Source organism: Onychomys torridus, chromosome 8 (genome assembly GCF_903995425.1).
Source record: "Onychomys torridus chromosome 8, mOncTor1.1, whole genome shotgun sequence".
Lineage (NCBI taxonomy): Eukaryota > Metazoa > Chordata > Mammalia > Rodentia > Cricetidae > Onychomys > Onychomys torridus.
This window is the reverse complement of record NC_050450.1, coordinates 7074456-7097554: the sequence shown is the minus strand read 5'-3', so window position 1 is coordinate 7097554 and position 23099 is coordinate 7074456. Positions and strand designations below refer to the sequence as shown.

The 23099-nt window shown below is 45.1% G+C and overlaps 1 protein-coding gene across 1 annotated transcript in view; it reads left to right on the top strand.

Annotated features, from left to right (window-relative positions):
• Ercc4 (ERCC excision repair 4, endonuclease catalytic subunit) overlaps positions 1-22346 on the top strand; it is a 32187-nt gene extending 9841 nt beyond the window's left edge. The window contains exons 4-11 of the mRNA XM_036195515.1: positions 301-508; positions 2458-2638; positions 3572-3700; positions 4695-4805; positions 6987-7584; positions 9642-9734; positions 15293-15405; positions 18348-22346. Of these exons, the coding sequence (XP_036051408.1) occupies positions 301-508; positions 2458-2638; positions 3572-3700; positions 4695-4805; positions 6987-7584; positions 9642-9734; positions 15293-15405; positions 18348-19081 (2167 nt within the window). The 3' untranslated portion in view covers positions 19082-22346. The remainder of the gene's footprint in view (positions 1-300; positions 509-2457; positions 2639-3571; positions 3701-4694; positions 4806-6986; positions 7585-9641; positions 9735-15292; positions 15406-18347) is intronic.
• The last annotated feature ends 753 nt before the right edge of the window (positions 22347-23099 follow it).

The following is a 23099-nucleotide window of genomic DNA, read 5'->3' as shown; positions in this document are numbered from 1 at the left end:
TGTCCTATGATCACCACACGTGCACTGTGGCACATACACACAAAATATGTGTGATAAGGGGTTTTTTGGTTGTTTTGTTTTATAAGAACACAAAGCAGCCATAGGTAGCAGGAACTCAGTGGCTGGGGCTGTATCCCTCACACTGTAGGAAAGCAGGTCCTGAGTTGGGCCAACACTGGTTTTCTGAGCCTGCCTTGCTTGGGTGATGCTCTTACTCAGAAAGGCCCAGTGTGTTCTTAAGCATGTCATTTTGCTTCCATTTGGTTTGTAGCTGTTAATTTGGAAATTCTGTCTCCTTAGGTTCCATGTAGCAGTCAACTCGTTCTTAGAACAACACAAGCCTGAAGTCGTAGAGATTCACGTGTCCATGACTCCCGCCATGCTTTCCATTCAAACAGCCATACTAGACATCTTAAATGCGTGTCTGAAGGAACTGAAATGCCACAACCCGTCACTAGAAGTGGAAGACTTGTCATTAGAAAATGCTCTTGGGAAGCCATTTGACAAGGTCCACTTCCTCTTTTTCTTCCTTCTGCAGCACAACTAGTTAAGATGTCATTGTAAAGAATGCAAGGCATTTTAATGGTCACCATGTCCTTTGTAGGGATTAAACTGTAGGTGATTTAAAGTGGGGCTGCTTTACCTATGAGGAACTGGTAATTCGCAGTGGCATCAGTGTTTGCCAAGGCTGACTCCTTCAGTTTCATAGTGAGTAAACGTCTAGTTGTGAGTGTAACCGATGTCGTCTTGGTTCCAAAATGATGTCAGGGTCTTGGTATCTGGAGACACAGATCTATACATGAATGTTTCATAATTATACATTCCTAAACTTAACGTCTTTTTTAAATAGAAAGTTGGGTTTTTGGTGGAGGGTATTTTTGTTTTTGTTTTGAGACAGTTTTTCTCTTGTTTAGCCCTGGCTGGCCTAGAACTCACTGTGTAGACCAGGCTGGCCTAGAACTCACAGAGATATGCCTGCTTCTGCCTCCTGAGTGCTTGAATTAAAGGCAGTTCATTACTGAGACCTCTGTTCTGTCTCAAAATTACATTCTGAACTGAGAAAATGCCAAGTCTTCAATTCAAGGAATTTTTCTTGGGTTTTTTTTTTTTTTTTTGTGTGTGTGTGTGTGTGTGTGTGTAACCATAGCTTAATATTAGATATGTAAGTATTCAGTCCTGTAGTGAATTGTAGAAATCCAAAATACTACCTTTAAAAAATTTCAGGTCACATTTTTTTTTAGAACATGCCACTGTTTTTTAAACTCTGAGTCAGTCTTGGTGTCACTGGGAACAGTGTGGTGACCGTGCAGGAGAGGCTCGACTGCCGTGAGATACTCATAGGCAGGATGGCTCCTGTGTGTCCTGTCCTGTCTTCCTTTGTCTTAGAGTGTGTACAGCTTAGAGCATGGGGATGACAAATCTTCATATTGTTCTAATAGAGTAGATATGTCCTAGAAAAGCAGAATGCATTATTCAACACTGACTTCTGTCTGATGTCGCTGGCTGGTAAGAGTCAAGGGTTGTTTTGGACACTCTTGCATTAATCACATCTACATATAGACAGAGCTTGCATCTGAAAAACTTGAGGTTCCATGTGTCTTTTAACAAAAGGGGTCTGCTGTTGTAGAATGTTTCCTTGTCACATGTATCCTAATCTGGAGCATGAATTATAAGGTCACCCAGGTGCCACTTCTGCTCGGTGTGCACTTGTCAGGTGAGAGACCCAGGAGGCTACCATTTCTGTTCATAAGAACAAGTTGATGGCTTTCTGATACACAGCAGGCCTTTTCTGTCTAAAGTGTAGAGTTGAATGCATGTTTGTGTATGTCTGCACACATGTATATGCACAACTGTGTGTTATGTATGTGTGTGTGCTGTGTACACGTGTGTGTGGATGTTGTACATGCTCCTGAATGTGTAGAGGCCAGAGGAGGACGTGGAGTGACCTCTCTATCACTTCTTTGCCTCATTTCTTTGAGAAAAGGGTCTTCCACTGAACCTAGAGCTAAGCTGACAGCTAGAATGTCCCAGAGATCTTTCTGTCTCTGCCTATAGCTCTGGGGTTATAGGCACATGCCTGTGTTTTTATGTAGGTGCTAGGGATTTGAACTCAGGTCCTCCTGCTAGCACAGTGGATACTCTTACCCACCGAGCCATCTGACAGTCATTTAATAAGAATTAAGGGAGATTAACTCCATCCTGTCATACAAATTGTAGTAATAAAAGATTATGCTTTTCAAACATTATTAGGATTTGGTGACCTGAAACTTTTTAGCCACTTTCTTGGAAAGAAATATTTAGGGAATCTTATTGTAGTAAAATATAAATAACAAAGCATTTAGCATTTTAAATGTGTTTTTACATATCCAGTGAATAACCCTTATTGAATGTATGGCTGTGTTAAGAAAAGCTATAATGAACATATTTTTAGCAGTAGTAAATTGTGTTCTTTCTCAGACAATCCGCCATTACTTGGACCCTTTATGGCACCAGCTTGGAGCCAAGACTAAATCCTTGGTGCAGGATCTGAAGATACTGAGGACCTTGCTGCAGTACCTCTCTCAGTATGACTGTGTCACATTCCTGAATCTTCTGGACTCTCTGAGAGCAACAGAGAAGGCGTTTGGTCAGAATTCAGGTGTGAGATAAAAATACTAATATTATTCTAGGAGCTGGTTGGAGTAAGTGTCAGTGGGAGGAGTGCTATACTCAACTGCATGTTATAATTGCATTTCATCTTTACTGCACAAGGACGTAGAGCTTTATTGAAAGCTAATGTTCCCGCCTACTTAACTTCTGTCCTGTATAATAAATATTCATATCCATTCCTGGCAGTTTTATTTCCAGAAAAGACTTTGTAGTACAGTCTCCAACTTGGAAATAGGTTATGTTCTGGAAGTTTAGTTGTTAGGAACTTAAAATTAATTTTACTCAAAGAGACCCCAGGGGATGGATTTCATCTGCTAGTGTCAAAGACTTAAGAGATTTGCTTAGAAGTATATGCATGTACAGTGACTGTCAGGCTAACTACTTAAGACCCTTGAGTCCTAGAGTCAAATTATATGCAATTAATTTTTACTGCTTCTTTGGGACTTTCTTAAATAACAAAATACAGAAGTGGGGATAGAGCTCCATGCTAGAGCACATACCTAGCACATGTACTATTCCCCAGCGTTGTATGCATACAAAAGTAATGAACTACAAAGGCACACGAGAAAGGGGTTCATTAGTTGGTGGTACTTGGTGCCACTGCCTTGGGTTATTCAGAGTTACCAATGGAGTTTCCCACTACCATCCTTGGAAATGTCAACACAATTGTCTTAGAGTTATTATAAGGAAAGTCTTGATATCTCATTCCCCATGAAAACCTCTTGGGGAGTCCTAAAGGAGTCCCTGGGCCATACTTTGAAAACCACTGGTCTAGTCAAGTAGAAGCCATAGCAGTAAAAGAAACTGAGGCACAGTTGTTGTGAAAGCAAGATGGCAGCCAGTGGTCTATGTGGGTTTTGTGCCCATTAGAGTGTTTAAAATTACCACTAATTGAAGCCCCTTTTTTTAACCATTGTATTAGGTTGGCTTTTCCTGGATGCTAGCACCTCCATGTTCGTGAATGCTCGTGCACGAGTTTATCGTGTTCCAGATGCCAGACTGAACAAAAAGGTCAAAATGTCTGAAAAGGTGTCGAGTGCAGAAGGGCAAGGTCGGGTCTTAAATACCTCTCTGTTCACACTGGTGTGGAAGCAGGTGTCAGCTTAAAGCCAATTTAAAATCTTCTGTTCCGCATATAAATGCATGTAGTGTATGGGAGGTATGTGCAGTGAAACCAAGATGTGATCCATCACCAGAGCACCCTAGTGTCAAAGGCAAGAGTGTTCTTATTGCTACATAAGAAACATTTCAACCATTACTATTTGGGTCATGTAAAGTCTTAATGAAACATTTTAGCATTCTTTGCAACTTTTTTTTAAGAAACATACATTTATTTATTTATTTATTTATTTATTTATTTATTTATGTATTTAATATGCATACAGTGTTCGCCTGCATTCCTGCTGGCCAGAAGAGGGCACCAGATTTCATTACAGATGGTTATAAACCATCATGTGGTTGCTGGGAATTGAACTCAGGACCTCTGGAAGAATAGCCAGTGCTCTTAACCTCTGAGCCATCTCTCCAGCCCTCTTTGCAACTTTTAAATATTATAAATACACTAGAGAGAAGTAACTGTTTCTACCTAGGAAGAGTCTGAGGCTTGGGATGGGATAGTTAATGCTTGTTTCTGCCTCGTCTAAAGATCTATTCAAAACAGTGTGTTCATAATCTGTTTGAATACTTGAAGAAAAAAATAGTTGTTACCTGTTTTTAGCCATGTTCAGGATTGTAGAAAGCACAGGCATATTTGAAATAATAAATATTGATGTCACCTATTCCATGCTTATGTGCAGTGTCCCACATGGCAGCGGAGCACCGGCCCTGTCGGCCATGCACATAGCCTATCCGTGCATCCCGTCACCTTTGCACATCCCAGTAGACCTGTCAGCAGGCGTTTCCAGGGCAGCAGCTCTTGAGTAGCATGGTGGAGGCCCAAGGACATGCCCTTTCCCGGCGGTGCTAGTTTTCTATTGTGGGAAAGCCTTTGGCATGGTTTTGACTAAACATCACACAGGATGCGATTATGTTTTATTTCTGTACAGAAACGAAAAAGGAGCTGGTCCTAGAAAGCAACCCCAAGTGGGAAGCGTTAAGTGAAGTCCTGAAAGAAATCGAAGCGGAGAACAAGGAGAGCGAAGCCCTTGGTGGCCCAGGTAAGAACAAAGGGGAGATGGTGGCATTGGCTGAATCTTTGTTTTTGTTTCTGAGACAATATCTTATTGACCCACCGTGGCTTTGAGCTTGCTGTGCCTCTGAGACTGGCCTTGACATTCTGATTTTCCAGGCAGGTGCCACCACACAGCACCCCGACATTAGCTGTCCATCAACCGACCAGCTCCCAAGGCTGCCTCACCCTGCTGTGCTTTTTTTCCACTGCGTCTCTGCATGCTCACCAAGCACAGCCTTCACTGCTTGGCTTCTTGGGACCTCTCTTTAAGATTCAGCTAATTCCCATGTGTATACTCACCAGGTTTTAAATCTAGAATCTCCAAGGAATCATCTGGTGGTTTTTCTGTTTTATATCCCCAGCCAAGTGTCTTTCCAAAGAAGCTTAAATGCCTCTATTGACTGAGCCCTAGAAAAACAATTCCAGGTTCGAAGCCTTCAAACAGGAACATGCTAACAGATGAGCACAGTAGACTAAGCCAGAACTGTAAATTCAGAATAAAACTAGAGAAAGAGTAAATCTACATGTTTGAAAATGACTGAATCTTTGAACTGCCAAGTAATAAAGGCAAGCGGAGTGACATGGAACACATGGGAAAGAAGGACAAAGTGTCATGACACTCTGGAGTGCCACAGTGAAACCGGCTATTTGTGCTCAGTGTGTCTAACGTGGCTGAAGGGGCTGGAGAGATGGCTCGGCAGTTACAATCACTCACTGCTCTTGTGGAGGCTGAAGGTTCAGTCCCAGCATCCATGTTAGGCACCTCACAACCACTTGTAACTCCAACCCCAGGGACCTAGTGCCTTCTGGCCTCCAAAGCATCTGCATGTTCACACTCGAATTTGGGCACATGCACAAATAAAAAAGTAAATCTTTTTGAAAAGGCATTTCTTATATTAGTAAATCCTGGTGATAATTCCCCAGAACTTAGAGCACTGTGGTCTGACACCCAAGGTCACATGTTCTCTTAGATAAGTGAGGACTAGTGAGGTGGGGGTGGGGCCAGACTCCCAACACCAGAAGATGTGATGCTGACATCAGTGTGTTTCCCTCCGGGTTTCTTCACATTTTCTGTTTTACATTGTTAAAGCCATTTGGATGTGCCCAGCCCTTGGCCTGCGAGCCAGGCATATGGCTCCTAAAAACTTACACTTAAAGCATTAGGAGGGGCCTTTGCTGCCAAACTAGAGAACCTAAGTTCGTTCCCTGGAAACCACATGATGGAGGAAGAGAACAGGGTTTCTTACCTATGCACACACACTAAATAAATAAAATGAATGTAATCAAAACTTTAAAAAACCTGAGGGGTGTTTATGGCATCTTTATAACTTGATTACACAGTTCTCAAGAGGCTAACTGGAAACTTGTCTTGTAATTGAACTTGGAACTTCTGCCGCTGCCTCCTAAGTGTAGGGATTATAGGCTTGTTGCACACTGGTTTTTATATAATTCATTTTCATTTTACTTAGCTAACTAACTGGAAATTCTCTATATTTTTGTATGTCTCTATACATGCTTTACACATACACAGCAATTTTATTAATTTAAGACATCATACATTTTGTTATGAATAAGCCCCTGCTCTCAGCTGTCTCTCTTAACGCATGTGTCTTAGTGGCTTTGGCCAACTTAAACTACACCGGTTTCTCTGCTCCTTCTTAGTTAGGATAGTGATATTGATCTGCTGATTGTGTCTCCAGACTTTCTAATGCTGTTTTTGTGGCTCTAAAAATCAACCATTAGATACAATCTTCTCTGAGAACTATTTTTCCACTTTTAAGACTAGAAAATCACCTCCATCTTGGGGGTGAAGACAGGCCATCCTTTCTTTTGATTTAAGATTTGACATTTGAATATATAATCCATTTGAAATGTATTTTGGCGTCTAGGAGCCTCTAGAAAATCAGTTATTAGAAGCTTCGTTAAAGCCTCCATTGTACCTTGGCTCTGCTTCCATTAGACTAAACAATTCTGGCTTCAGCGTCATTCCATGAATCAGTCCAAGGTGACAGTGTGGGATTAGGGCCCAAGACCCCTTTTGAACAATTTGTACATTGGGTTCTTTAACAAGGGCAAGATGCCTTCCCATAGAAGGGGACAGAGGACCCAGGGCGACCCAAAGGAGCCGAGAAATAAACAAGCAAGCATGCGTTCTCTCTGATTGCAGGCCAGGTGCTGATCTGTGCAAGCGATGAGCGCACATGCTGCCAGCTAAGGGACTACCTGGCCATGGGAGCAGGCGCCTTCTTGCTGCGGCTGTACAGGAAAACCTTTGAGAAGGACAGCAAAGCCGAAGAAGTGTGGGTGAATTTTAGGAAGGGGGATGGCCCAAAGAGAACTATGAAATCTGACAAGAGACCCAAAGACGCTCAAAACAAAGAGCGCATCTGCACCAAAAAAGGGGCCCCCAAAAGGAAGAAGCGAGAGCTGACTCTGACGCAAGTGATGGGGGCTGCTGAGGAACCGCCAGAGGATGGGGCTGCGGAGGAGGGCCGGTACAGACAAGCCACCAGTAGCTTAGAAGGCTGCTGGCAAGAGATTGAGCACGAAGCTTTCGATTTAAATTTGTCATCTGATGCGGCCTATGGCATCCTGAAAGAGCCCCTGACCATCATCCATCCGCTTCTGGGGTGCAGCGACCCCTATGCCCTGACGCGGGTACTGCACGAGGTGGAGCCCAGATACGTGGTTCTGTATGATGCAGAGCTCACCTTTGTTAGGCAGTTGGAGATCTACAGGGCCAGCAGGCCAGGAAAACCGCTGAGGCAAGTCCTGCTTGGCGGTTCTGCGGGCTTTAGGACAAGAGGTGTTTGGCCTGCGTGGTGGTTTTCTTATCTTCAGGCCCTCGTGAGGTTGGTTTGACACCGCCTTGTGATGAATGGGGGAAGTGCTCCGTGAGGAAGTCTGGCCACCCCTGTTAAATTGCAAACTTCCAGCAGCCCTGGCGTTTTTTCCTGCCCTGCTCATATTCTTTCTTTATGTCTGAGTGTATCTCTTACAGGGTACGATATCTGTAAAGTCTGGGAAATTTATAACGTCCTGTGTAATATCAAAGGTAATATGCTAATGACTTAGCCAAATGTTATTAATCTTCTAAAACACTCTGTCAAGTTTTAAACATTCTTCATTATGTGTGTGGCTGTGTGCACACCATGACACTTGCAGGAGTTAGTTAATGCCTTCCCTCCTTTTATGGGCTCCAGGGATCACACCCAGACAGGAAGCCTTTACCTACTGAGCCACCTCACCACCTCACAGCTTACAGATGTTAGGACAGGAAGCCTCTGCCTACTGAGCCATCTCACCATCTCAAAACTTACAGCTGTTAGGAAGTGACTCTCGATTTCATTCTTATAAAACTATAGTAAGGAATTCCTATACCAAGTTTTCTTGGGTTTCTAGGAGTATCTCTTAAAAATTTACCAATCTTTCAGATGAGAAAGTGATGCCTCCCAAAGAATACAGTGTTCTCACTCTCCAGCTACTCTCTAGCTAGCTAAGGGGAAATAAACATCAAAATTAATATCCTGAACTCAGTCTGAACCAGAAACAGAGCCAAGAGAAACCTTTGTAGCAGGGTAACTCAGGCAACCTTTCAGAGCAGAGGCCGGCTCAGACGGAGCCCAGGGATGAAGGCCCTGGCAAAAACATTGTTGCTTGGTGGGCTGCTCAGCCTGCTAGCCATCAGCTCCCGGGTAGTGTACGTGCACCAAACTTCTTGCCTAAGAACAGAACACTGTCCTGTTTGAAATCAAATGTCAAGAGCAAAAGAGACCTGGGGATTCAGCTGTTTGCTCTGTCAGTGGGAAACTGAGGCCCAGAAATGGAAGTTGATTTGGCTTCATTCAATGGGGCAGCTGAAATCTCCTAACTCGTGTCTCCCCCCCCCCCCCCCCCGTATGCTTCAAAGTAAGGTAGTCTGGGAGGGTTTGTGCTAAAAATAAAACAGGCTTAAAGGGAATATCTCTAATGGAGTAAAGTAGAGGTAGCGTGGAGCACTTAGCTCAGCCTTAGCCACAAATGAGAAAAAGCAAGCTCTCTGGTTTTTTAAACACTATTTTTAATGATGTATGTATATGTGTGCACCAGTCACCAGAGATGGAGGGTGAGGGATGGAGTTACAAGCAGCTATAAACCACCCAATGTGGTTGCTAAGAACTGAACTCTGGTCCTCTGGAAGAGCAGGAAACACTCTTAACGAACAGACCATCTCTCTAGCCCCAGAGCAAAGCCCTTTAGAGACAAAATACATTTAAAAGAAATGAGATTCCTGAGACTACCCATGTGTTTGTATAAAACCTTTCTGACTCCACTCTGCTGTGACATGAATAAAGGGAACTGAGAAAGTACTGTGAGGTGAAGGTCTTAAATATTTAATGTGTTTGCTTGTCACTAGCATTGAATTTCCCTAAGCTGGTGCTCGTGATGACTATCCAACTTCTAAGCTACGGTTTGGCAGAAGTACAAAGAAAAAAAAGCTGAAAAAAGAAGCCTCGAAGAGATTTGTAGTTCTCTTTTCTATGTGTTTACAGTTATGAAGAAAGAATTCTTCTGTCCTCTAGTTATATTTCAGTATTTACCTGAACTGTGTTCCTCTATTTGGTGAAAAGAAAAAGTGGCTCACTGGGTAATAGCCCTACAGCCCGTAGCAGGGCTAAGGTGGGCTTCCTGTAGCTCCATCTGAGCCTTGTATGCTCACTCTTCCTCGGGTTGCTGTACTTGAGTGTCCAGGGCTACTGCTGTCGGACAATCACTGTGCAGCCCTTCCAAGGATTAAGAATTACAGTTTAGCAACCTAAAAAAGCTCTGTCTTTACCCACAGGGTTTACTTTCTTATATATGGAGGCTCCACAGAAGAACAGCGCTACCTGACCGCTCTGCGGAAAGAAAAGGAGGCATTTGAAAAGCTCATAAGGTGAGGTCGGTGGCCCACAGGAGCCTTGCTTAGCTTAGCCCTTCCCAGGCCAGTGGCTTCTCGGGTGGGAGTATGGGACATCCCCCCAGGAAGAGAGGGCAGGAAAAAGGGGAAGGGAGAAGACTCGAGCTAGGGATGGCTGATACTTGGGGCCTGCCTCACACACACTACCCTCCCTCTCCCTTACCCCTGCAGTTGCTTAATGTGAGTTTAGTGAGTAGACTCTAGGTTGTATCCCTTACCTGAAATCCTTGGAACTAGAAGTATTTCAAATTCTGTAACATTTTCATGTATGTGATAAGATGTGTTAGTGACTGGATCCAATCCTGAACATGTGGTAGGTAGAAGGCGACAAGTTGGGCATGTCTGTAGGTTCCTTCAGCATGGGGCTGGACATGAATCTTCCCCTGTGATGTTGCATTGACTAGCCAAACACTTGCACTTCATAACATTTTCAATTTCAGATTTTTCATATCAGAAATATGTGAGGGAAAGTGCTTTTTACCCATAGTGTGCAGCACCAGACGCACCACAGAACACTGTTCTAGGAGGGAAGCTCTGCACCCCGTACCCTCTGCTCAAGGGGCCTTCTTTTTGAATTACAGGTTTTCCCTCCTTATAAAATCTTTCTGACCACTATAACTAGAATCACTCTAAGGTGGTATTTTTTTTAAGAGTGTGCTGTTTTTCCTCAATGTGTGTATGGTTTTGAGAGTGGGTGTCATATTGCCAATCCTGGTAGAAAATGCTTTTTGGTTTAACAGGAGCTGGTTATGGAATAGTCACATACTGGCTGTCGACCTCTCACCCCTAAGTACCTGGGGAGATCAGGTGACTGACCAGGAGCCATATCAATAGACTGCAGTGGACTATTGACCCAAGGGACTAAGAAGCCAGTTAGACTGGACATCGTAGAACTGAGCCAGAGAAAGCCTAAGCCAGAGAAAACAATGCCCTACATCTTTTTGTGTCCTGGACGTTGGCAGTAGACAGTGGCAGTAAGCCTGACACTGAGCTAGACAGAGTCTCAGAGTGGACAGTGTCCTCCAAGGCTGGCTGTGGGTGCTCAGTGTCTGTGTACCCTGGGTAGCCCAGCACAGGCATATCTTGAAGTGGGTACTTACAAGCTGCTGCCTCTGGTCCCGCTGAAGGACTTTAGTGTGGTATGTAGATAGCACCCTTCCTTTGTTGTCTTCTAAGTAGTGGTGTTTCCTTGAAACTGCTAGCCATACGGTTTTGTTACTCGGTCCTCTTAGCCTATGGGAATGCACCATGGGATTGTGTCTGTCATGTATTGTGGGGTGTGTGTATGTGTATGTGTTAAAAAGCTATTTCAGATATAATATTACAACAACAGCTTTTATACAGACAACCTCTTCTTAGTCACAGTTCACAGAGCCTCCTTTCTGTTCTCTAGACCTTCAGCTACTGAGTCTCCAACAGTGAAGTTACATATTGCGCATCTAGTCCATGCAAATTCAGTGAGAAAGGGATCACGTTGAGCAGGTGTATGGGAGAGCCCAGAGGTTCAAAAGGCCTGGAGCCTTAGGACTCTGTGGCAGTAGTACACATTCTAGGTAGCATGAGGCTCATGCATTTGTAGAGATGTCTAAGAAAAACAACTGAGAAATGCAGTTTGTCTGCTGGGAGAAGGTGGCAGCAAAGGTAGGTTAATGAAGAGGAGGGGACAGATGTGAGAGATGTTTAGGAGACAGGTCAGAGATGTGGCACCATCAGGTAAGGGCCAGCACCTGCCTATGGTTCTTTTATTGTTATAAAAGTATCCTTTATCTTTTTTTTTTCTCTGATCAAAGTAATTGTCACCAAACCACAAATGAACACCTAGAGCTGAAGTATCCTTATTAGATCATTGGTTTTCCTGTGCCAAGGTCCCCAAGGTCACTCTCCAGTCAATGATCTGCTTAGAAGGACTCACAATTAAGTCTGTCACAGAAGAAGGACACAGGTGAGACTCAGCAGGGAAAAGCCAAGAGTGAAATTAAGGAAACAAGCAGGAACGGTGTTGCCTGGAATCATGGAGGTGCACTCAACCCTGCCTCCGTGTGTCTCAGTACGTGCAGACATGGCAGCAGGGACACTCGTTTTCGTTGAGGCTCAGTCCCATAGACACAGCACTCATGTGACTGGCACTCGTCTCTCCACTGCAGTCTGCCAGAGCAGCGTCAGGCATTGACCACCAGTCACAGTCAGCACTTGTACTTCTGACCCAAAGCCTCAGGCACAGCAACAGTCTCACCAAGCACTGTTCCATAGGCTCAGTGCTCGTCTCCAGGACCTAGCGATGGCCCAGCTTTGAGCATGCAGACCTTTCTTGGAACTTTGCCAAGCTTTAGCAACTGTACCCTGCTCAGTTAATGCTCCCACACCTTGTTGTCGCCAAGGAGCTGATAGGCTATGAGACTACAGTCCCCTAGGCTTTGTGCTCCAGACTTGGATCTTGCAGCTGCTGCCGCTTGCCTGGTTCATCAAGGAGCCTAATTGATAAAAGGGTTCTTAGAGTCAATAGTGGCAATGTGTTATGCACCGCTGTGTCTCTCCTGGCTTGTACAAATGATTCTGTTCATCAGGGATGGGGGCATCATCAGGGTAGAGGATTTGTGTAGCATGTATGTGTCCTGAGTTAATTCCCAGCCCACAGGAAATACACATCCATTTTAATGGCATTTCACCTAAAACTTAGCATCACTTTTTTCTAAATTCAGTATAAATAATCTTCTACTTTGCACAGCAGTTAAGTGATTACACTCTTCAGCATCTTAGGACTCTTACTTTCCCAGAAGATTGAGGAATTTGAGTGTTTATTTTTTAAAAACGCAAATCAGCATTTGGAGTACATTGCCAGCAGGGCATTTGCACTTTGCCTGAACCAGGAGAAAATTTACTGTGACAGGAGGAGAACAGACTCTTGCCAAGACCTTCCTGGGGGTGTAAGAACAAAAGCTGGGCTGCTGTTTAAAGTGACCAGGGAGGCATGAGTCAGGCGGACTGGCAGCAAACAAGGTCTGCTTAGCTGGCTTAGAGTTATGTAGATTCAGTTGCTGGAGAGTATGGGCAAGATGTTGGACGGGTCAGCCGTTCACAGTGAAGGGTCGAGATTGCTTGACTGTGCCGAAGAGGGCTTGCCTAGACACCGTCCAGAGACTCCTTGACTCTTCCTTCCCACATTACATCGTTATTAGAGCGATTCACATATCACTGAAAATCCCAGCACTCCGGGCCAGCCTGGGCTACATAGTAAGAAAAATGTCATCGGAAATATTAAAGCAACAATAGAAGATGTCAGTACCCGAGGAAAATGTGGAAAGAGGTCTAGAATTTTAACTCTGTCCCAGGGCGGCTAGAGTAGCTGTATTGACGACGCGGTAAGAGACAGGTGCTTGTGATTGCAGTAGATGTCTCTTAGACGAATTTGCACCTGCTCAGCAAGACTTGCTTGCTTTATGGTTAACATTTCCTTTCTGGGGTGTAAATTTTCTCAGAAGTGGAAACAGTGCCAACTTCCTTTGAAAACAGACCTTTAGCTTCTTAGTGTGACCCTGGATAACTGGGAATTACTTCTACATCCCATGCATCCTGTAGTTAGCCTTTTCAAGTAGACTATTGGCATTATCCCCATTTTACAGATAAAAAAAAAAGATTGAGGCAAGGAGCCACTGCGTCACTCCAGGTCACACTGCCAATAAGAACTAGATCTCTGTCTACCTACATATAGCAGATTCATCAGGAAGTTGGGGTGTACCCCCCCATATGACTTGTAGCTTAACATGTGAAAGTGGTAGAAATAAAAATGGAAAAGCAAAAGTGTTGTTCCATACCATGTAGGTTTCCAAATTATACTTTGTGGCACACTTGTGCCCACATAGATCACGTACATTCTGTTCTTCATAGTGTTTAAGTGGAGTCCCGCTCTATTTCGTCTCTGGGAAGTGAGTGTTGTTCTGACCCTGGTGCAGACACATCCGTCTCAGCAGCTCCTTCTGTCTTCCCTAGCCCCAGTCTCTGCTGAAGTTGTCAGCTCTGTGGGTTTGTTCATAGTTGCTTTTCTTCCTCAACTCTGCTGCAAGCTTTGAGAGAAAAGGCCCAGGTGTGCATGTTCTGTCACATCAGGCATATATCAGACAGTTAGTACACAGTCTCATGAGTTAACTGTCGCATGTCCAGTGGTTTCAAAGATAGAGGACCTGCAGCTCAGTATGGTGAGTTGGGCACTTAGTTGACGTAATGATGTCTGCCAAGTCTTGGCAGGTGACACAGTCCCCCTACCCATGTGTGTGAGACACTGGGTTACTCTGAAGACTGGAAGGATTATATGGTCATCTTCATTACATTTGTTTACTTGTTTTCATGCATGTCTGTGTCTGTATTCATACTTGTGTGCATGTGTACTATGTGGGGGTCAGAAGTCAGTTCTCTTCCACCAAAGTGGGTTCTGGAGCTTGAACTTGGATAGTCAGGCCTCGTGGCAAGCACCTTTACCCACTGAGCCATCTTGACAGCCCAGTGATCACCTTTATACCCTGACCTCCTAACACAGAGCAGGGAGCACTTCGTAATGCTTTCAAGCAAATCCATGAGAAATGGCTGCTGTTCCCGTCTCTTTACCCAGATGCTGGTTATCTGTTCTGGTCCCTGACAGAAGTTTTATTCTTATATTGACATTGATTCTCCTTTGAAACTGATGGTGTTGATGGGGGCTCCCACCTGGAGGTGTCCAGTCAGAGCCTATCATGTCTGCTTTCATTTTCTTAATCATTGACTGAACCCTCCCTACTTAGGACCCTGGAAAATGTCTGACCTTCAGTGATTTGTTTCTCAATATTGATAATGCCTTAGCCTTGCAGCAGGCCCAGGCAAAGCTCAGTCACAAGATAGAAACCAAAAGAGCTTCTTACTTGAATTCCAGAGGGTGAGAAAGGAAAGCCCAGCAGAGTGACTCTTCCTGCTCAGTTCTTCCCATGTGCTTATTCATTTCTAATGCATTTCTTACATTCACTTTTATGATTACAGTCAGTGTCATAGACAATCCTCCTGCCTCAGCCTTCTGAGTGTTAGGATTACAGGTATGCACCCCTGGTGCCTGCGTGTAGATCACCTTAGAGATTAGACTTTTCAAAAGATTCATCTGTAGTTGGAAGTTTTCCTGTGTCCTGCCCAGTCCTGCAGCCACTCAGACCCAAGTAAACATATCAATTATGAATTGCATGGCCATGGCCTATGGCTCAGTTTTCTTGCTAAAACTAAACTCAGCCCGTTTCCATTAATCTATATGCCGCCACATCTTCCATGGCTTTACCTGTGTGCCATTACATGCTGTTCCCTGAATGATAGGATGGCATCTCCTCTGCCTCTCCTTTCTTCTTCCTGTCTCTCTCCTGGATTTCTTGCCTGTCTATATCCTGACTTGCCATAGACCAGAGCAGCTCCTTTATTAACCAATCATAGTAGTACATATTCATAGCATACAGAAAGACATCCCACAATATTCATTGAGAATGCTGAGATTAGTCAAGTGATGCTTATGATATTTGTTCCCCCAGGGAAAAGGCTAGCATGGTTGTTCCCGAAGAACGAGAAGGCAGAGATGAAACCAACCTGGACTTAGCAAGAGGCACAATGTCCACAGACGCTCCCACTGACACTCGAAAAGCCGGTAAGCCCTGCCCTGCCTAGCGCCACTTTTGCCCTTCGAAGAAGCTGTGAAACCCCGGAGCTACATAGTTGAGTTTTTCTAGATCAGTTCTTAAAAGCACAGATCAAGCTAGGGAGATTGCTCACCTGTTAGGACGCTTGACTGTTCTTGCCGAGAACTTGAGCTCAGTTCCCAGCACCCACATTAGGGAGCTCACAACTGCCTGTAACTTCAGCACCATCCTGTGGCCTCTCTGTGGTGTTATAAACTCATGCAGGCACACACACATTCAAATAAATAAAAATAATAAATATAAAGAAAAGGAAATTATTGGGGTAGGTTCCAGATGAATTCTACCAGTGAAGCCTTGGGAAAGATGGATAAGTTAAGTTCTGTAACCCAGGGAAGCCAGGAGACTCACACAGTAGCTGAAGGGAGCTTTCCCAAACTTCCTCTGCCTGTTCTCTCAGGGTCACGCGTTGCCAGGACTTCTTGGGGCGCCCTCCTTGCCCTGCAGTATTTTCTGCTTCTTGCTATCTCTCTGGTCCCAGATGTTCGGCATGCCACCAAGGCCTGCTGGATTCCAAGTGTACCTTTATTCACAAGAACTTCCATTTCCCATAGCAGCTGCTGTCAGCCAAGTAACATGAGAGGGTTAAAGTTGATCTAGCCTCTGATGCGGTCAAATACATTCAGAGTCCAGTGGACTTCAGGTGAATAGCTTTCATGACCGAGCCTTCCCTGTGACACTCAGAAACAATGGAGCCAGCTGCCTGTGGACAGAAACCCTGAGCCAAAGAACATTGTTCTGTCAGGTGTTTGTCAGGGGCCGGGAGAGAGGGCTGGAGAAATGGCTCAGAGGTAAGTTAGAAGTTCTTGCATAATGACCTGACAGAGTCCGTGTCCCGTCCCACTAGGTAGCAGGAGAGAAGAAGCCCCTATTGAGAATTATCCTCTGTTCTCCACACATGTCCTGTGTACTTGTGGCCTGCTGGCTTCAAACATAGAAACTGCTTCCGTGGGTGGGAGCGTCTGATGGTGAAGGACCTTGGACTGCACACCCCATGAAGTACTGCTTCAGAACACCTGTGCCTTTTTATTTTTTAAGGCAGATTCTTAACTCTACCTGCCTTGGTGACCGTTTGGGAAGAACTACATAAGACAGGGTGAAGGACGGAGGTCAAGCCATAGGTACCTACCGCACATAAGGTGCTTCCTAGAGGCCTGCCATATGGAAGCCTCTGAGTTTCCTATTGCTGCTGTAAAACAGTACACAAATATGGTGTTTGGAAACACACATTGCCCTCCTTACAGTTCTGCAGGCTAGACAGAATTCCAGCTGGATGTCCTTGAGTTGGACATTCACAGGGCTATTTTCTTCCTAGGTTCCACAGAAGAGCCCTTTCCTTGTGTGTCCCAATGCTTTAGAGATTACCTGCATTCTTGGCTCATGGCCTCCCTATGTCTTCAAAACCACACTGCTGTCTTCTCTGACCCTAGTGTCTCCCCCTTCCTCTCCTGTGGGCCTCTGGGTTTACCCAGGTATCTTAGTCAGTTCTCTGGTGAACACCTGCTAAAGCAGCTTAAGGGGAGGATTGATTGGGCTCCTGCTCTCCAGAGGTGTCTGTCCACACTCCGCCATCTTCGTGTTCCCAGGCCTGTGATGAGGCAGGCAGGCCACCATGGTGGAAGGGGTGTGCAACTGGAAGCTGTTCATCTATGGCAGCAAACACAGAAAACCAGAGGGTACGTGCAAGACACCCCTCAGTAGCATGCCCCTGTGGTCTGCTTCCTCTGATTAGGCCCTCTTTCCCAGCAGTCCATTCAGCTATGACTTATCTGTGCACTAGTCCTTGATGAAGTCAGAGCCCTCTGAGCAAGACTGTAGGAGCAAGCCTTGATTCCACACTGAGCCTCTATGGACACTTCTAATCCAAATCATAACATCAAGTGGCCCAGGGTGACCCAGCCTCAGAAAACTTCCCATTCACAAAGCCCTCTTACCATGCTAAGTAACCCTATGAGCAGTGACTAGGGTGTGGGTGCTTGGGGGGCATAATTCTGCCTATAAAAGCTTTTAACACTTAGAAGTGCCCTTGAAGTGGAGGAGATGCTTCAGTGGGTAGGAATGCTTGCTGTTCAAGTATAAAGACCTGAGTTCAAATTCCCAGCACTGATGTTAAAAGCTGAGTATGGCCAGATGGGCTGCATGGACACTGCTGTGTTATGCAAGGGCAGGAAGATCCCTGGGCCTAATGCCAGGTTCAGTGACAGACCCTGCCTGGAGAGAATAAGATGGAAGAAAAGGACAGATTGGACACTCATCACCTTCCTCTGGCCTCCACAAAGGGCTTACACACATACACACACACACACACACACACACACTCATAACACACACACTCACACACACACACACACACACACACACACACACACACACACACACTCATACACTTAGACCACACATACCCAAATAAAGTTGTCCATAGAGCAACAGTGTTATCATCTCTGGAGATCATTGGAAATGAAGTTTTGGAGCCTTTCATCTCACACCTGTTGAATTTAGAATCTAGCCATGGCCCTAGGTGTGCACCTCAGTGTGTAAGAAACTGTTCCAAGCCTCTTGCCCTTGCTCGTAAAGGTGATGACCACAGCTTAGAAGGCCACTTAGCACCTACTGTGCATAAGACCTGGAGATAGAAAGACCAGTACAAATGTGGTCAGTGTTCCCGTGAGGGACCAGAGAGGAACCAGAGCAGAGGTGTTTGTGTGCCGTTGTAAGTCATGAATTGCCAGCCCAGTCTAGCTTTCCTATCGGTTCCATTTAATTTGGGGAAAACTACTTCTGTTTTCTCTATAAAAGCTATCTTTTTGAATATTAGAAAGTGTTCCAGTCATCCATGCGAGTTTAACAACAGAAATGGAATCTCTTGACGTGACCTAAATAACCCTTTTCATAGGTGGCCAGGAGCATAATGGCACACAGCCCAGTATTGTGGTGGACATGCGTGAGTTTCGGAGTGAGCTGCCGTCCCTGATCCATCGGAGGGGCATCGACATTGAGCCAGTGACGCTGGAGGTGGGCGATTACATCCTGACACCCGAGCTGTGCGTGGAACGCAAAAGCGTGAGCGACCTCATTGGCTCGCTTCACAGCGGCCGCCTGTACAGCCAGTGCCTAGCCATGTCACGCTACTACCGGCGGCCAGTGCTGCTCATCGAGTTTGATGCGGGCAAGCCCTTCTCCCTGGTGCCACGCGGTGCCTTCTTCCAGGATATGAGTAGCAGCGATGTGAGCTCCAAGCTCACACTCCTCACCCTGCACTTCCCACGCTTGCGGCTGCTCTGGTGCCCCTCGCCTCATGCCACAGCGGAGCTGTTCGAGGAGCTGAAGCACAACAAGCCTCAGCCTGATGCGGCCACGGCCATGGCCATCACTGCAGACTCGGAAACGCTGCCTGAGTCAGACAAGTATAACCCCGGGCCCCAAGACTTCGTGTTAAAGATGCCTGGGATCAACGCCAAGAACTGTCGCTCTCTGATGAATCAAGTGAAGAACATCGCAGAGCTGGTCTCCTTGTCCCAGGAGCGGCTCACAAGCATCCTGGGGCATGCCGGAAACGCCAAGCAGCTGCATGACTTCCTCCACACTGCCTATGTAGACGTGGTGTCTGGAGGCAGAGTGAGAAAGTGACCGCATTCAGATTGCTGTTCATTAATCACTGCATAGCAGTTCATTCTTCCCCAGGGCTTTTGGGATGAGCACTCTATCCCCCATGATTTCCCCCAGAGCTCTGGGCTGAGATGTGCCCTTACCTCCCCCTGCTGGTTCTCGCTCCCTGTGCCCTGTCTATGCTAGGTTTGCAGTGTTCCATTTTAAATAAAGTGTGGTGGGATTATGCCACGTGAAGCAGGCAGAGCCAATGTTTGCTACTCAGGCTGGTCAAAAATATTACACTGTGTTCCTAGCACTGTCTACACAGGGTATGGTAGAGCTGAGACAGGGCTGCTGTTCCTAACATTCTCTCCAGCCATGTTTAGCTTCTTCACCTCCCACTCACAGGGACAAGCCAGCCCACTAGTCTCCTAGTCATCACGTATATGTAGCATGTACTATGATTTGGTTGTTTAAACCAGTGCTTTGGCAAAAATTGTTTGTTGACAAGATTTAATGAGGTCATGAAGGACTCCCCAGAATTCTTGGTTTTCTCAGTGTTTGACCTCCAAATTCCTATTCTAAGCCCAAATCACATCAAAGAATCTTCAGACCTCCTCCCACCCCACATGTCACTGACATCATTCACACGTCAGTGACGCCAGCGTCATACCAGAAGTGCACCATCCCTGTCGTGCCCACACTCCTGTGCTGACTGGCTCTCCTGCCTAAATGAGGACCAGACGAGATCGAAGGAGGCCTAGGTGTTTTCTAGATGTAGTTTTTTCTCCTTCACATTAAACGATTGTAGATAAATGGGAGATCAGTGCAGAGAATGCATAATTCAAAAGAAATACATAGATATTTAAGACCCACAAACCAATCTAAATGGTTGATTTCTATTGGATTTTCTGTGCTAACACGGAATTCACAACATCTTCATGCCATTTGCAAACTGTGATACTTAAGTACTAGCTGTTCAGGTGTTCAGTAATAAGCAGTAAATTTTCTACCTCAAGAGCTGATGCCACACCACATAACTTTCCTCAGTGTCAGCATCTTGTGGTTTGTCATGTTAAACTGATTAAAAAGTGGACCTTGTAGCAAAAATACTGTCTTCTCTGACTTTATCAAAAGCACTTTGAACTGAGCTTTCCTGTTGACGTCATGATTTATTGGTACTTAAGAGTACAGTTGTCCCTCAGTGTCCATGGGCAATTGCTTTCAGGATCCTCTGATGTTGCAAAGTCTGAGTGCTGCAGTCCTCCTTATAACCTCTGCCTCCTGTGAACTTCAGGCCACCTCTAGGTGGCTTACAGCAACTGATGCAGGACAGGTGGTGTTGCCCTAGGGGTAACGATAAGAGTCTGCATGTTTAGTAGAGATGCATTTGTTTCCTGTATTTCCAATCCTTGGTTGGTTAAATCGGAGGATGTAGAGGACAGCTCAGGAGGATCTGTCATCCTGTCCAGGGCCCTGAATGAATTTAGAGTATCAAGACCCAGTCGATTATTGGAGCTTTCTGTTATGTGGTGTGGAAAATAGGGAGGAGTTAGAAAGTTGTTAGCTTAAGGTGGAAAAGGAATCTGAGCTACTTGCTTCATCCCAGGGATAAAAATGTGTTTGCCTTCTGGACCAGGACAGAATGCCTGGTGATGCACACACCCGAGTGTTCACTGTGGCTCCCACCTCCTTGACATGGGTGCATGGTCACTTCTACTCCTGGTGCAGTCTCTTTGTGTAACTCCACCCCTTTCTGTTGTTTGTCCCATAAAACAAAAATTGTAACATAGCACATGCTATGATGGGTGTTTCATTCAGAATTAAATTTTCAAAGCCACCATTTAATGTCTTTAACACACTGACTTCCAGTGTCCCTCAGTTCCCCATGTCAGCTGTCCACTGTGGCACGTGTGGGAATAAGCAGCCACAGCCTGCAGTGGGCATGAAGGTCTGAGGGTTTCTGTTGTCCTGGATGAAGAGACTCACCACCTTTCCTGACTGTATCACCTGTTTCCAGGTGTGGAACCCTTTCAGTACATCCATCAGTTGTTTGGTTTTTCTCAGGGTTTATTTTTTTTTAGAATCTTTGCTAAAGGAACAGGAAGCTGCAAAGAGAAAGTCTGTTTCCCAGCAGCATTTTGCTGCCTTTGACTTTCTTGTTGTTCAAAATCATAGTTACCCAGTTTACGGATGAGCTACTGAGTAGCTCTTAAAAGACCTTCAAAAGCTAGGTCAGCATCATGGTTACAAGCTGTTTATATAAAGCCTTGCACCTAAAAATTATGAAGAATTACCTTTGAGTTTACTTGCTTAAATCCTAGTACCTCTCTTGGTGTCTTATTAAAATAATATGAGCAGATATCCTACTTAATAATAGCCATCAAGCAAAACATGGTGGCACACAGCCCTAATCCCAGCTCTTGGGGCAGCAGAGGCAGGTGGATCTCAAATAACAAAAAGTGGTGACCATCAATACTGTCCTCAAGTAGTGACTGTCCCTTTGGTGAACGATCACCAGACTGTAGGTCTGCAGATGTCTGAGTGCTTCATGGTGCCTTCCTAGTTCACAAGGAACTGGAAATGATCTCATCCCGCCCCATCACGTCTGGGAAGTATTGAGTGAGATGCAGGGACCAGAAGGAAGGAGGCTTGACTCCGGCCTTTTTGTTTTCCCAGCAGAATTTGATTTCATGTTGCCTTGGAGAACATCTCAAGAGGGGTGTGTGTGTGTTTTGTGTGTGTGTGTGTGTGTGTGTGTGTGTGTGTGTGTGTGTGTTCAGCTTCTTCCTCAGCTTCATGGACAAAAAAAAGGTTTTCATTATACAGAATTGATGGTTAAAGTGGGTTTGCTCTGAATTGCTGCTTCTGTCTGGTGCCCAGTAATCCACATTCTAGGTCATCAACACACTAACCTCAGTTGTTCCCTTCTTCACAGGCTGCAACATCTTATGAAAGGAGGTGGAGAAGAAAAACTCTTGTCCTCTTGTCCTCTGGAAATACCAATTTGTTGAAAACAAGTGTGTGGCGTCTGGGGCATCCAAACAGAGTCACCTCCTGTATTTTTACTCATTTTAACTCAAAAGTTGGAAGTGATAAATTGTTCTTTTGATAGCAATGGGATTTATGATTTCTTAAACAAGTTTAATTATAGATTGAATTGGGTCACCAGTGTGGTGTCCTGGTCTCTGCCTCTGCTTTGACTGTCCTTGCATAGCCCTTTCTAATGTATGGAGACTGGCTCTCTTTTGATGCTTTACCCTTTGAATAAACACTGGCAAACTGCTGAACCTTTTCTTTCTGAGACTGCTGTGCCCCTGTGGATCAGCCATTCCTGCCTTACCCCATTTAACCCCAGCACAAAGCCGTGAAGGTGCCAGTGTGTAAGCCTCCCTTGTGGTGACAAAGCTGAGACCAGGGAGCTTGAGCAATCTGCCCAGTGTCATCCAGTAGGTAGTCATAAAACCTATACAGCCTATACAGTCTGACTTCAGAGCTATAACAAAGCATGATGACTGTGCAAGGCAATGATCTAGAGTATAGCAGAATATCATTAGGAATCATTTCATTGATTTATTTATGTGTTTATTTATTTGCCAGTCATGTTTGGGTCTACCCTAGGTCTCTGGGCTATCCAGGTCTGGAAAGATAGCTTCAGTGAGTGAGAGCATTTGCTGCCCCAGTAAGAGGACCTGAGTTCAAATCCTCAGCTGTCAATTAGCAGCTGGGCATAGCTCCATGTGCTTGTAACCTCCGTGTTGGTGGGTGAAAACAGCTGATCTGAAACTGAGTTTCAGGTCCAGTGAGACCCTGTCTCAAAAATAATGTGGAGCACAGCAGGGTAGGACACCCATTGTGTCCTCCCCCAGCTTCTGCAAGCATGGACATGAACATGTGTACATACATTAAAAATTATTTCATGAAAAAGTCTTTACCTTATTTGTTTTCTTTTCTATGAATCGTGGTTTTAATTTTTGAAAACTACTTTTTAATAGTATTACAGCATTAGCTCCCATGACTCCCAGGGATAAAGCCTGTTTCCAGCATCATACATCCA